The following is a 15,437-nucleotide window of genomic DNA, read 5'->3' as shown; positions in this document are numbered from 1 at the left end:
TTTGAAGGTCGCAGTTTCTCTCATTGATCTTGCAATGTTTGTTAATTACATTGTCACTGATGTTGTGAGAGATAATTAAGCCACTATGTTTATATGCATAATTATGTGCACTCCACATCAGCCTTTGAAAGACAGCGGCGAGAAAAGAGAGCGAGAGAGAAAGGGAGAGGAGGAAAAATGTTTTAATTGTGAGCTGAGCAGAAACATGGCAATATAGATGCCCTAGTTACAATCAACAAAGAGCAAATCAGAAAAAAAAGCTAAACAAAACAAACTCTAAAGATAAGATTTGCAACTGATGCAGCATGCTCTCCTCGCAGTCTTCAAACACCAGCTTTGTTGTGCGATTTAAAGTAGCAAAGAAACCTTGAGAGAGAAAGGTGTAGACCTGCTACACAACAGTTGCACATATTCACAGACATTCCATTTTTATGGCAATGAAATAGAAAAATGACTAATTTAAACCACAAAGTACTTTTCATTTGCTCTTGAAACGAAACCTGAGCCATTTTCTGAGAAGCCCCTGCCCTCAATTCTAAGTGTGGCCAGAGCTACTGCTGTACATTTGGTGAAAGCAGATAGAAATGATGACAAAAAAGGAACATGTGTACATGACTCTGAGGTACATACCTAAACCTAGATGAAAGCCCAAAAAACTGTTAATCTGAGGTGAGTGAGCACAAAACAAAACTTGTTTTTGTACCGCAACAACCGGTCTCACCTGCAAAATGCTTTCTTTCTTTTTTTTTTTTTTTTTCCTCTATGTGAAACAGACTTTATCTTTTCATATAGTCAAGCTGTTTTTTCCCCTCCTCTTTACAACTCTGTGTTTTAACTTCTTCAACACAAGGCCACTCACTCTTAAAAGCATATGTGTCTAGTTTCAAGGGTCACAAAGTGTAAAACACTAAACAGCACTTTCTTAAAAGATTGTTTGTGCTGTTAACACACTCTGCCAACTTTATCTATTTGATAATCAGTGAGTGATACTGAGGGAACATCATGTCTCAAATAAATAAGTGTTATTATGAGTCATTTACAAGAGCTCATTGTATTAGGAATCTCTTAAAATATAATATCTTCTGACAAAAAACACTTTAAACATTAAATATCTGCTAAGGTTGGATGTGGCCCTGCAATATAACTTCCCTATTTCTGACTTTATTTGACAACTGATCTCTTGGATATGACAACTGCATTAAAAAAAAAAAAAAAAAAAAAGAAAACCCTCAACGGAAGACTCCGCCATGTAAAAGAGCTTGAGGCAGTGGCTAAGTTTAGTGAGCTTAGGGAAAAAATCAAAGACTCAGTATGTAATCCTGGGTGTAATATGAAGCTCAGCCTGGCCCTGCCATGCGCTCTTGGCCCTCAGCTGCTGGGAGAATGCATAAATGCCTAACGTTGTAAGCCTTCTCCATTTATGAATTTCTTCATACAGCTAGCCACACACAAGTTCCTGTTTTCCCATCTGGCCTGCCAGTTGAATCTGACTTTGGAGTAATAATGTCACTGGCTATTCATATTGTAACACTAGAGCGTCTCTTTCCAATAATGAGCACACTTAAACCTATGTGGTTGTGGCAATGTCACCTCTCCTCTATTTAAGCCTTTACCCCATAATACTATGGAATGGAATGCTTTGAAGTGAATGTTGGTTTCAGATGTATAAAAACGCTTGAGAATAAATCAGATAGAAGGGAACTGATTAGGAGGGACGTACCTGGAGAGGAGAAAGGTGCTTGGCGACTTTGGGTCTCACTTTGCGACATGTAGCTGTTGTCTTTTGGAAGCCTGTCTTCAGCTTCTTTGTCGTCATGGTAACTGCCATCATGAGACCCCACGGCAGCCTCAGGCTCCTCACCATTGTCTTCCTCATCGCTGCAGCCTTTAGGCTGTACCATGTAGACGCCTTCAGGAGGGCCATCTTCATCATTACTGGCTTTGAGTTCAGGCTCCTGCTCATCATCAGGAACTGGTGGCTCCTCACCATACTCGCCGTTGACCCACTTCTCAATGGCCTCACGTCTCTTCTGGTCCTCTTCGAGGCTCTGACTTAGGCTCAGACTCTCGGGGAAGTTGGTCTCATTGTCATCATAGTGAGAACTACCACGCTCGCTGTTTTCTGCTACACTCTGGTCTCCTTCTGCATTCTGGGAGCTGCTATCGTACACCACTTGGCGGCTCAGCTTGGCACAGATAGCATTGAGTTTTAGGCCACCTTTCCTTTTGGCGGCCATCTTGGATTTTCCTGAGGTCGTTTCAGTGCATAAACTCCTTTCAGCTGAAACAGAAAACAGAAAACATACAGTTAGCTAAAGGTAATTATCACTCACCACGTGAGCAGGTTTTTTAAATGAGATCTTTGCATGCTTTAAGGATCACCCGTTTTTCCAAATCTCTCTCTCTTTGATTTCAAACACCACAATGGAAAAAAACAAACTGGCACAAAGGACATTGACTGCTGCTATTAATAACCTCCCAAAAGCACTTAACAATAACAGCACAAGACTGGAAGGACACAGAGATACTGTACATATCTGTCAAAGTCACAGTTCGTGGGTCAGCTTTTAACACAGCAGTGAAAGAAAATGAGTATAAAATAAGTAGAAGCAGCTGAAACCACATGCAGATAGCTATCAGACCCCCTACAGTACTACAAGCGGCAAGTACATGGCTACATAATCCTTCACATGACAGCACTATATAGACACTGTGAAATGTTATCTTCACTTTCACCTCAAGAGGCTCGGTCCTGACACTGAGTGGGGGGGCGGCTGCAGAGCATTTAAGCTGTCAGGCTGAGGAGTGAAAACCCTGAGCACTTTTGGGCTTTTTTAGATCTCATATGAGCTATTAGGATGGATTAGACTAAATGACAGTTTTTTAAGAGGTTGTTGGAAGGAGAAAAATTGGCCATGTACATAAAAGTGCTGTAGTTTCTTTATTTTAAATATCCTTACCCCAAAATGTATCACAAATCACAAAACATCTCTAAATTCTTTCCCCAGTGGGCCTCTGTGAACAATAGCACATGAGAGAGCATGCTTTGGGGCAGGAATGGGTGGCATTATTTCAACCCAAGTGGGGCTATCTTTATAACATGTCCTCTGATGAGGCAGGAACAGCTGCCTGTGGCATTCCATATCCAGAGCTGCCTTTTTAGGGCAGAAACTGCACTGTGTTACCTTTCACTTCATTTCCAGAGCCCCCCGCAAAGTTCACCTTCTGAAGCCATTTTCTGGACAATTAATAAATGACTTTCCAGAAAGCAAGTAGAAGGTAACAGTGAGTAATACAGTATTTACACATTTTTCTTTTGTAAAAATCTGAAGAATCACCCAGGATTAGATCAAGAATGTTTTTTTTTTTATTCAGTGGGAAGTAAAGCGTTGCGGCTGAATGAAAAGTCACAGTAGAGATATGTCTTTCTGACTGTTTGAGCCACACTCATGTTATGATAATACACAATATCGACTTGTGCTTGTGCGTAGAAAAATGTGTGATATCAGAGGTAACAAAGTTCTATCTTAAAGACTCAATCCACTTTCTATATCAATGAGTACGAGCCTCTTCATTTTCCCTCAGCCATAAAACCAAGCACAATCATGGGTGAGCCATTGCCGGCATTATGTAAATCACATTGGAGCAACATAAAATCCTGTTTTCATTTTCTTTTGTAAAGTTGTGGAATCATTAGAGGATATGCAATTTACAGATCACACCGTTGCCAGACAATGAACCCCCCGTGCTACCCACACATGCTTTCTCAGTTACTGTATTTACAATGCAGCTTCCTCTCTGAAACAATGACTTCAGGAGTTATGCAGTTTTGAGGGGAACATATATTAGAGGCACATTATGGCACAATTTAGTGTTAGACAATTGCAGGCAGAAGGTGAAAGGGTCAGCTTTTAGAATACAGCAATTTTGAAAAAAAGGAATTAGCTGGAAAAACTGTTAGGATGTTGAAGACATAAATTTTCAAGTTTTTTTTTATATTTTTTTTTTCCCAGAAATATTCTCCAAAGGAAGATTGGGGTCAGTTGGGTGTTGCTGTAGAGTTTTTTTTTTTAGTTGACTGTGTTCAGTATATCATGTTTTAACTACTGATTTCCTTTGTATTCTAATCTCAAGCTGCTTGTAGGAAATGACCCCTACATGGTGGTTTCTATCCATTAGTGCCTATTTATGCATGATTTTCTGTTAACAATAAGGAACATGAATGGAAGACCACTACCCACTGAGTTTCCAGTTAGGGCTTCAAACTGAATAATCAAAAACAATTTAGTCACTATTTTCTCATTTAAGGTAAAACATGATTTAAAACAAATTAAATGTGTGCATTCCTTGAGGAGGAACATGATACAGTTCAACGGTTTATGGAAGCAGTCTGAACTATTATTTATGATGTGGGTTTCTGTCCACAGCAGCTTTTTTTGCCATTGTTTATGATAAGAATTGCTATGGTAACACTAAGCTGTTTACCTCAAGTCATTTGTGTGCATGATGGCGTACAATGAGATAAAATCTTTGGGGACCTACATGAAAGAACAACTTTTCCCTCTGGGATCAACCCCCCCACCACCCCCTCTCCCTGCCCACACACACACACACACACACACACCTCATTGAGAGTCCAGTAAGCATTCTACCTTATTAATGAATATCAGAAAGAAAAACAACACTGTCACACGCATTGGACATTATTTACACTCTGTTTTAGCCTGGTGTGCTAATTGTCAAGGAGGCGACACCTCAGTAAGCACCGGGAGTTGGAAAAACAGGCAGGTTTGAGTTTGAACACAGCAGCTGAAACTAATTTTTCCAACTGCTTACGTTAAGAGTGACATTATTTTTACTGGAAACAGTGCAGGACCACAAAGAAGAGCCACATAGTGCCTGTATAAGGGCAAACATGAGGAAAAAGTCAAGAAACTATTTTGAATGCATTTGCACTACGTCAGGATCTTTTTCATCTTCAGTCAAAAAGCGCATTGGTGCTTTAGTTCTTTGGGGTTCTGCTTCTTCTCAGAGCTAGATGACAAGGTTTGTGTCTTCCAGCCTCTTGCAATGACAAACTAACTATTCCACAGCTCTGAGCCCTACAGGTCTCTTTGGTTTTTGATGCAGAGTGTTTGTGTGCCAGAATGATATCATGCCCAATCAAGTGGTGTTTCAAATCGTAATAACTCTGTTGGAAGTGCATTATTTGTGTGAACGTGCACAGAGTGTAATCAAGCCTGCGCCAGTTAAAGGATGTGGGAGTTAACAATGGTTGTGACTAGCAGGGTCATGGCTTTACCTCTATCTAACATACAACGCCAGGCAGATTATGTCCAAAGTGCTTTTGTAATAAACTTGTGGAAGATGTAATGTCACAAAGAAAATTGAAAAAGTTGACTTTGTTGTTAGTTCAGGCAACAGTGGTGCCCCATAAAAACACTAACTCCCTGCAGTGTTTCAGTTTGTATGGAGCGAGAGCACAGGAGGGGTCTGTATATAAGAGAGGTAGATATTACCTGTTTAAACTGAAGCTTATCTCTTCAACTAATCAAACACAGAGACAGAGCCTGTTGTAGATTCCTGCTGAGTTCCAACATGACTGACACAGGGACAAACCCCCCGCAATATCTCAAGTTAATTAATACAAACAAGGTCTGGGAGATGTCTGTTCAGCTCAGGATTATTTTACAATATGCTGCCGAGAGTTGCAGTAGCTCTTTTAAAAAGAAAAAGAAGTCTGGTTATAACTTTATGAACCTTTGGCAGATTAATCGACAAGGCTCCCAGTGTGTAGCTCAGTGAACCTTTCATGTCTCTGGCTCTCAAGGGAGATGTTTGTGAGAGAGTGTGTGTGTATGTGTTTCAGGAAAATCATAGAGCCACACAGGCAAGCTTTCACAGACACGCTTGAAAATGACTGTGTTTTTATTTTTGTAAATCTTCAGCTTGCAAGAAGAGAATGTTTCCTGTTCTCGCTCCTTGTCTTGCTTCTTCCCTGCATGGTAGAGAAGCAACAGCCGTAAGGAAGTCAAGCGGAAAGCCACTGATGGACAACTACGCCACCGCACCCAGACCCCAGCATCTGGCCCCTCTCTCATTTTTATTACAGAAGAATAACAATAAGCAGGTCGCCGACCCCGCCGTGAGATTTTGCCACAGTTTTCTAACAGTCGGTGCAGCGGATGCTGAGAAATTTCCATTTTTCTGCATGCATATTTAATTGAGTTTTGTCCCAGTGGTGCGGAAATGATTTGTTTTTTGCTCTCTGTTCACTTGACTCCTCTTCGGAGTCGCTAACCCTGATTAAGACGTTCCCGTTAATTTCCCAGCGCACACCTTTTTTTGTGCATTAATGGTTCTGATCGTCTAATTAAAACTTCTCAGCTCGGCTGCTGATCACCGCTCGTTGTGCCTCTGACCTGAAGTTTTAATTGCCGCATCAGAAGCGATAATAATAATTTTGAGGTTCTGATGATTAAAAACAATGCCATTGCCAACTAGTTGATAGATGGGGGTGTGGGGTGGGTACATCTGAGGAGAAGTCTATACAGAGAAGGCATTTAGAAAAGGGACCGGTAAAGTGGGTTTACACTTCCAAAAGGACCAAGACAGTTACTGGAGGTGATCACTGACAGGAAGGGGTGGCAGAGCATATGGGAATCTCCCAGGCCTTGTGTCCCTCTGAGTCTTCCTGAAGAAACAGGTTTAGCTGGGGCTGGGAATTAGCTTCCACTAGCTGCCACTAACTGATCCACTTTGGAGCTCTTCTGACTTGGCAGGTTTGCCAGGTATGGGAGGAGAAAGAAAAAGGGATAGAGAGAACAAGAGATAAAGTAAGATAAAGGTACATAAAAGATGACAAGAGTCTATTACCTTATGCTTATTTTCATAAAAAGATAATAGCACAGTGGGTGGAGAACAAAAAGGTACATTGTTCATAAAGTGACTGAATAAAAAATAAGGAACTTCTGGTGACTGTTGCTTCTGTCATAAAACATGGTGCTGATGAGATTATATGATACGTGCATTACTGTCAAAACAGGAGAAGTGAGTTGCTTGTGATCTTTGAAAGAGTACTTTCACACTGTACTTAACAGATCACACAAACTGCAGCAATGATAGGAAATGATTCAGGCATGAAGAGAGAGATTGTGCACTCTGGAAACCGCCACCAGCACCAATCTGTCACATTTTGTTCTTTTTTTAACCACTGGATTTCTATTGGATTTTTTTTAGATTTCAGCACAAGATCAATGCAACTGCACACACGTACAGAAACATACATCCCCTGCACAGAAACATGGACATGTATTCTCCCTAAACTCTACCCTTCACTCGTCCCTTTTCTCGCAGATCTATTATAAAATTAATCAGTAGGTAGCACATCTGCCTACTTGCTTTCCTCTCCTCTTTCTTTTTCACTCTCTCTCTCTCTCTCTTTTTTATCAATACAGCAGTTTTTGCTTTTAGACTAGATTGTGACCTTGTATATTGTCTGCAGTCTTTCTGGGGCTTCTGACCTTGAAGAACCCGTTTGGACTATTTCACTTCAGCTCAGTCCACGGGCTGTTATCAAACACAAGCCCTCAGCCAAGTGCCACGCTCCCGCCACACCGCAGCAAAAAAAACAAAACAAAAAAAAAAACAAACAAGACACTGCAGGACAAAAGCAGATACAAACGGCCCTAGTAACACACTCGCTGACTGCACGGGACAATGGCTGAAGAAAACAATGTATATTTTGAGCACAGATGGAGGAGGAAAGACACTGAACTTGAGGGCAATCAGGCAGGAAAGTTAAGATCTAAGGACAAATACGCCCCCCGGCTTCATCACAAACAGGGTAATTATGGTATTTTCCAGAGCAGAGGACAAGCAATCTAAAATGGTCTGAGGGAGAAAAAAAAAACAACATGACATGAGTGACAAGAACCATTCTGACAGCTTCGTACCAAAACAGACAACTTTTATTCAGTTTGCTGCTTAGGGTAATTCATAGGACACGCAGCTAACTTGTTAAAATTGTACATCAAATCTGGACTCACAGCTGGCACCAGATGATGACTTCATTTGTAAGTGTGTAGGAGTAGGCAAGAGCTTTCTCGAAAAAACACACAATCGTACACAGTCCCATGTCTCCACAGGCTGAAACAAGGGAAATTTATTCTTGCGGCTTTGTTTTGAGACTCATGTTCACTTTCATGACACCAGGAGTGCAATTTGATAAGCCAACCGGCAGGGTAAATGAGCAGACGACCCCTGTGTCCCTCCCCCATGGTTGCTGTGCTTGGTGCAGGAGCAAGGCAGTGTATAGTACAGTGGAGAAGGGGCTCAGCGGTGCACCTCTCAAGGGCCCTTGAGCTAATATCTGTACAGATTAACTGCTTCAGTTGTATTTTGGTCACGGGGATCTCTCTTTGCCTTAGTGGCTTGTTGGGAGGGAGAAGGGGAGTTGTGTGAGTGTGTGTATTGCGCTCATAAAGTGTCAGAACACTTTTCCATAGTGAAGAAAATGGCCTACTTTGCCTAAGAGTTCAGAAATACTAGAGTGTGTCTCTCCTTGTTAGTATCTTTGGAGCCATATTTTATTTACCAGAATCAAGAAATTGTAAATGCTGAGTAAGTCATCTGTACCTTCCTATCATCACCTAGCACATCTATGTCTCTACAGGACAAACACACACATATACACACTCACAGTGTCAATGCTCTGGGGTAAACTCAGCACACGCTGCTCCATTAGTTATCAATTAAGTCTGGAAATCTCCACCTGGCTTACACACATAGATGAAGCAGCCACAAGTACGTAGCACCCCGCTCAACAGGACGTTGAGGAGAACATGCCTCGTTTCAGTGTGTGTGAGGGATTGTATTTGCGTGTCCATGCGGGTGGCGCTTTTGTCCATGAGGTTAACCTTGATATGAGGCCCTGTCAGGCCAGATAATGTCAATCAATGACAAGCCCTCACAGATAACCCCTAATGTGAAGCCTAAAAAGCAAAGCTGTTTAGATCTTTAGACATGCCCCCTTTCACCAGCATATGAATTGCATTACAAGGAAATGAGCTGTGGCATTTCTTTAATAAGACTCTTAAGACATTTTGACAGCATATAAGGCCCTCTGTCGTTAAAAAAAAAAAGAAAAAAAAATTAAATAAAGCCGCTGCTGACAAAGTCTCCTCACATAAACCGTTGTTCTGATGGGCAGATCCAAGTCCCTCTAAAGTGGAGGGAAGGAAAGAGACAAGCAGGGAGGGGGGGAAAGGAAAAAGAAGGGTGGACCTTACCCTTCTTTTTTTTTTTTCTCCAGCTCCTGGGGACTTCTTAATTGATTTTCAAGGTTACGTTTTAAATTTGTTTTTCAGACACGAGGGCCTCGTGAATAAAAGTGCGAGTCAATGTTTTTCAAGCAATTTCCCTAAATTCAGCCTAGTTTGGCATGTTTGCATCAAATCCCGCTGACCTCTTTTCATGCCCTCCCGCCCCTCCCTATTCTGTTTCCCTCTTTTTCTCCTTTCTCTCTCCTTGAAAAGAAAGAAGGAGGTGACATTAACCCAAAAAGCATGTATTTCCAGACAGGATGCCTGTGCTGACAGCATCGATCCCCGGCTACCATTAAAACATTTGCTCTGCCTGACAGACTTTCCTCTTTTGGACTTTACATGCAGTAAAATGAATCAAAGGTGCCTGTTAAAATGTCATCCTGAGCAGCTTCTGTACCTGTCCAAAAATGATCCATTGCTCAAAGAAAACTGTACTTTTTATCATTTTCTACTGTACCAGTCTGCTGTTCAAAGTCTTTTCTCTCATGAAGCACAATTAAATTTTGATCAAAATACACTCTCAGAGAGGAAGTGATGAAATGAGTCTTCATACTCACGGTATTTACAATTTGTAGAGTCTCTAACTGTAACTCTTCTGCAAGAACTTTGATTCAGGAGGTACTGCGTTTCTGACAAGCAGAATAGAAGTGACAAGAGTGTGTTTGTGATCACGCAAGACGTTTTAATGTGCCTTCTACGTGTCTGTGTGGTTTGGGAAATGCGGCTAGGTGCACAATATACTGTAAACATATACTGTATGTTAAGTGGCTGTAACCAATATTAATCGGTGTATGTGTGTTGTGCACATGTTTGCAGGGTTGTAGACAGCAGGGCATTGTGCTCAGAGCTCTCCTTCTGCTCCTTTCTGTCTAGTGGATGCAGGTCATGTCAATTTTTTTTTTTTTCTTTTTTTTTTTTGAGAGACACATTGACATTTCCACGCACTCATGAAGAACTGATCCTCAGTGAAGGTAATAATCACCGTCCTGTCAGTGATAGCAATGAAATAAAAGTTAGACACGAACTAGAGGCAGAAGTGAATGTGTCAGTTTTCACCTAAAACAAGAACATTTGTGTTTCTAGTAGTTCAGTAGAGCCAGGAATGCGCTGTGACTGAATTTGAAGGTGTGATAAAACAACACGAACCATAAATGGGTGGGGGGAGGGGGTGATGTTGACTGAAATGATGAAAAAAGCAAAGCTGCTTTATAGGAAAAAAAAGAATGCTGTCTATTTTGGGTCTCAGTATACAAAAGGAAGTGCTGCAAAGTTGACTCAAACAAATAAATTTGCTTTTGATAAAACCACAGCAACTACTTTTGCATTCTACACCAAACCCACTTTGTTTCCTGCAGCTTTATCTTCATGACTTGCCACATTTGTGAGAAGCCTCTCACTAAATTGTCTAGCACAAACAACTGAAGAGTTTAAAATGGTGCAGCATTGACGGCTTAAGATGTAATTTTATTTGAAAAGTAGCAGGTTAAAGAAAAGCCTCAGAAGTGAACATGGAGCGCTTGCGTATATGCGCTGTAACCAGCTGCCCGTTTTACATTTCTGCAACATTAATATTCCTCTTATTATTATTTTAAAGTGAAAACGGATTCTCTGTTGAAGTGCAAATCTGATGAATTACGGGAGCAGATTGCTGCTATTAATTATTAAAACCTATTTTATAAATATTCAGGTCTGTCATGCATCTAATAATGAACGCTTTAGAGGAGGTTACTTCCTGTGCGCATCCTAATGTGTCAGAAATATCACTTTTAATCACACTCATGTCAGTGAGCGTGCTGAGTTTGAACCTGCTGAAAAAAAATTTGCCAAATCAAGGAAACTCAGATAGCCAACTACTGTGCTCATCACTGCTCTTCAGTTCCTGCTGTGTTGCATGGAAACTCTTCTGCCCCGTCTACAGACACGGTGAACACCTCTCAGCTCCCTGCTGCATTCTTACTTTGGTAATTTGAATGGAGAATAATGCATCGGCAGCACTCTACCTTCTGGACACACCTAGTCCCAGCGCTACTGCTGCCATATGCTGCATTGATACATATTCATAACACTTTCTCCTGTGTTCTGTGTTGAGCCCTAAATGACTGTCTCACAACTTCAAATAGAAAGAAGGAAAAATAAAAATACAAAGAAAGTTGGATTAGTCTGCTTTTATTTCCTCTCTTTCACCCTTGTGCAAATAAAAACAAGTTTGAGAGGATTAACAAGCAACTGTGGAGTTTCAGAATTGTCTTTAAGAAGCTCTATGAGGCGTCAACTGTCAGAAGAGTTGGATAAACTGTCAGGTTGATGGTTACCTGGTAGAACATGAGTTGACAATACTGTACCAAAACCTCCATACATCCCAACTGTATTTACATTTGCTGCATACACACATAACCAGAAACACACAGAGACACACTGTGGAGCACTCTGAGATTAGCGCTGTCAGAGCTACAATGATACCCCGTCATTATCTGCACACGGGGCCTCCTTCATGCGTTTGCTTGCCTCACTGTCCTCTCCACTGCTTCTGTGGAGGTAGTAATTACTAAAGCTAACATTTCTTTCTCTCTATGCCTCTGACTACCCTCCACTTCCCCATCATTTCTTTCTTTTTATGCAGTTCTCTAAAGTGTCTTGCCAACTTCTTGCGAATTGGTAACACAGCTGAAGGAATTCCAATGTTGATGGCAGCACCAATGTGACTCCCTCTGTTATGAGAATATTTGGTGCCATCTGATGTGCAATAAATGCACGGTGTTGTGCCCAAGATACAGATCAGTCATCTGGGTCAAACACTCATTGTGATACAGCGACAGAGAAGTGCTCTGCAGTATCTGTTCGACTAAACATTGTTGGTGTAACAAGCTGGGATCAGAGAGACGTTCCCTCTTTCATGGCATTTTTCATTATCAACAATGCTCTTACTCTTTAGCTTTCTTCTTCTTCTCCCACTGGAACTATGGCTTTATCAAAGGTGATGGCTTGCTCAGGCGCATTTTCTGAAACGTCTTCTTCAGCCAGCCATTTCCCAAGCTGCTTTCGGGTAAACGTCACTCATAAAAACTAGGGAAGATTTGATGGTGAGATCAAAAAGAAAGGAAGGACAGCAAGGAGAACAAGGAGATCAGGGGGGGAGAAAGAGGAATGATACCCTCCTCCCTCATCTGACACCAACGAGTACTGAGGGTAATTCCTCCAAGCAGGGCCTATGTTTTCAGATGCAAAGACAACAAAACGCAGGGCGCTGCCATGAGACATCAAAATGGGCGATTTTGACTTCAGAGGGTCTTCAGATGCTTGAGGAGTTGTCAGTGTTGGGCCAGTGGGACTGAACAGAAAGAACAGAAGGTACCAGCAGGCTGTTAACAACCAATACGGGAACCAAGCCAGAAAGGCCGTCTCCTCCCAAAATGCCAGTCGGCACCAGATCACTAAACTGCTTCCACCACACTGTAATATCCCATCTGAGCACTTTCATCTGCTGAAAGGTACATGGCTTTATTAGCTCTGAGTTAGTTATTTACTGTACCTTTGAATAACACACTAAACAAGTAAAAATTCCACATGTAGGTGACATGAAAGTATGAAGAAAATGAACAAACCTGACACAATCACTGTGGCTTCAACAGGTGCCTTGAAAGAAGCAATTTTATGTTTTTTGCCTCACAGAAAGATTTTCATCAGCAAATCAAAGACTTGCTTCGTTCTTTGGAGACCTGAGCTGTGTTGTGACACGCTAAGAGGGATGTCCGCATTTTCTCCTGTGTTGTTCTCGCTCATTCTTGGAGCATTAGACTCACTCTAAATAGCCTCAAGCAGATTAGGCTGGCTCATATTCAAATGCACATTTCTTCTAAAACCCACTCCACGAGTGGGCCAAGGAGATCAGCACAGGAGCCTGGTGAGACGGTAGTCAGAGAAGATTCTGTCATTTATAAATCAGCACAGAGGAGGAAAGGAGACCAAGAGGAAGAGTGAGGGAGAAAGACTGAGGTAAAAGACAAACAAGTGTTGGCTCTGCTATATGAGTTTAGTTAGCTAGAGAGTTAGGGCATGAGTTATGGCTAGCGAAGGGCTGAGGGACGCTGTATTTATGAGGGGACTGAGTGAGTGTTAAATCCCTGGTAAGAAATAAAGTCGTCCCTGAGCGAACAGGGGAAACATTTCACTCACTCTAAGAGGTGCCTTGAAAAAAAATGAAAGCCATCCCTCTTCTAGAGGAAACACTCTTCAATATTTTCTAAAATTGTTTTATTTCTTAAAAATGCTATAGATCACATTCACGTGTACTCCATCTTATATTTGAATAGAGAAGGATACTCACGCATAATATCAAGAGAGTTCACAAGCCAAGGAGAGGGAAAGAATCTGATTCTTCTAAAATTGCATGCAGATTTTCTGAGGGATCTTTGGCTAAGAGGAGCTGCCAAAATACACAGTGCACTTGTTGCAGTGCAAGGGTTCATCCAAGAAAAGTTTTCCATTGAGGTTTACCCAGGAAAAAGTAGTGTTTTTAAATTCAAATATTTGAATTCCACTACCTATATTAATCTTTTAATATCCATCTATAGATCCAGCCAAGTATCAAGATGCACTTTTTTTATTTGTTTACATTTTTCTTGCAAAAACTTTCCGTGTTTAACAGTCAGAGTTAAAAAAGCATGAAACAAAGGACGGCTCATAGCCAACGGAAAAGGAAAAGCTTAACCCTGCACATTGTGCACATCCAACTTTAACTCAGACCTCTGTCCAAACCCCTGCAGTAGTAATAACAATTATTACTTAAAAAGGCAATATTTTTGCATTAACTTAAAAGGCTATATCTTTTTCTTCCCCTTAAGCCTGTGCGGCCTCACTTACCCTAAGTATCTTCATAAATCACCCGTTACTGTTAACATGTACTCCACAATTCAGTCATCAATCTCCTACCAGGTCAGAGTGAAAACAGAGGGGGAAATGTCTGCTTAGTAAAATGTCTCTCTCGTGAATGCTGCTACCACCACCCACTACTCAAAGGCAGAAATGCAAACACACACATATACTGTGTGTGTGTGTGTGTGTAGACCAGTAGCATACAGTACACATCAGTGAAATGATAAACACGTGCCCGGCACACTGCAACCAAAGCAGTCCTTTGGGACATGGGAGCGGTTGCCAGATCGCCACGGTAACGCAAGCCAAATTCAATTCTGACTTCACCTCTCACTCGGCTGGTTCCATTAGTTCTGAAAACAAATAAACAGCAAGCGAACAGTTGAAACTTCTGCCTCGACAAGGTATCTCAGGCCCAGGCTGAGGCGCTTGTCTGCTCGAGAGGCAGATGACTCACAGGGCCGAGTGTAAATCTGTGTTTATGTTCACAGACACAGTATTTATTTAACCAAAAGGAGAAAATCTAATTGTACACAAGGAGAATAATTCCTCTCAGAAACGTGTCTCCACGAGGGGGAAAAAAGACTCTTTATCCTTTCTTCAACAGACACTGTTTACATCCGCAGAGTGGAAAATCCCTTCAATGACAAAACTCTCCATCACAACATCTGTATCTACACAGCCAGATCAATCCTAACCAACTGCGAAAATTACCTCATGACAGATCTAAAGACATCTGCACTTGGCATCAGAGCTGGAGGATTTAGGTACTTTTAAATAATTTCTATTTTTAGCCTTGAGAGGTGTGCAAGGTAACAACATCAATTGAAACTTTCTTAATACATAATGTTAGATATAATACATTATACATATGGCTGACGTTGAGCTGAAAATATCAGTCTGTGAAGTAACTAATTAATGATAAAATTACATAACTGCACATAAATGATAAAGGTACAATATTTCATTCTTAAGTGTACTTTAATAAAGCATAAAGTGGTTCAAACACCTTAAAATGTTAATGTACCATATTTGAAAAAAAATGACTTTGTTCATGAAGACTAAATATAACTTTCCTGCACCGAATGTAAAAATTGTAACAGTGAGATGTAACAAGTGGAAGAGTGCAGTGCAACAAGGCCTAACACAAAAGTCAAATGCAAAACTTTTGGAGAAGCCACATTTAAAACTCATATAAACAAATTGTTGACATTCAGAGCAATGTGTATGTAAAAATGG

General features: G+C 41.1%; 1 protein-coding gene across 5 annotated transcripts in view; it reads right to left on the bottom strand.

Annotated features, from left to right (window-relative positions):
* Positions 1–15,437, bottom strand: part of casz1 (castor zinc finger 1) — a 73,854-nt gene that overhangs the window by 31,236 nt on the left and 27,181 nt on the right. For all 5 annotated transcript variants that reach the window (XM_042003474.1, XM_042003476.1, XM_042003475.1 and 2 more), the window contains exon 2: positions 1,721–2,281. In XM_042003474.1, the coding sequence (XP_041859408.1) occupies positions 1,721–2,281 (561 nt within the window). The remainder of the gene's footprint in view (positions 1–1,720; positions 2,282–15,437) is intronic.

This window comes from Melanotaenia boesemani, chromosome 13 (genome assembly GCF_017639745.1).
Source record: "Melanotaenia boesemani isolate fMelBoe1 chromosome 13, fMelBoe1.pri, whole genome shotgun sequence".
Classification (NCBI taxonomy): domain Eukaryota; kingdom Metazoa; phylum Chordata; class Actinopteri; order Atheriniformes; family Melanotaeniidae; genus Melanotaenia; species Melanotaenia boesemani.
Note: the sequence above shows the minus strand (reverse complement) of the source record. Positions and strands in the feature narration are given on the sequence as shown.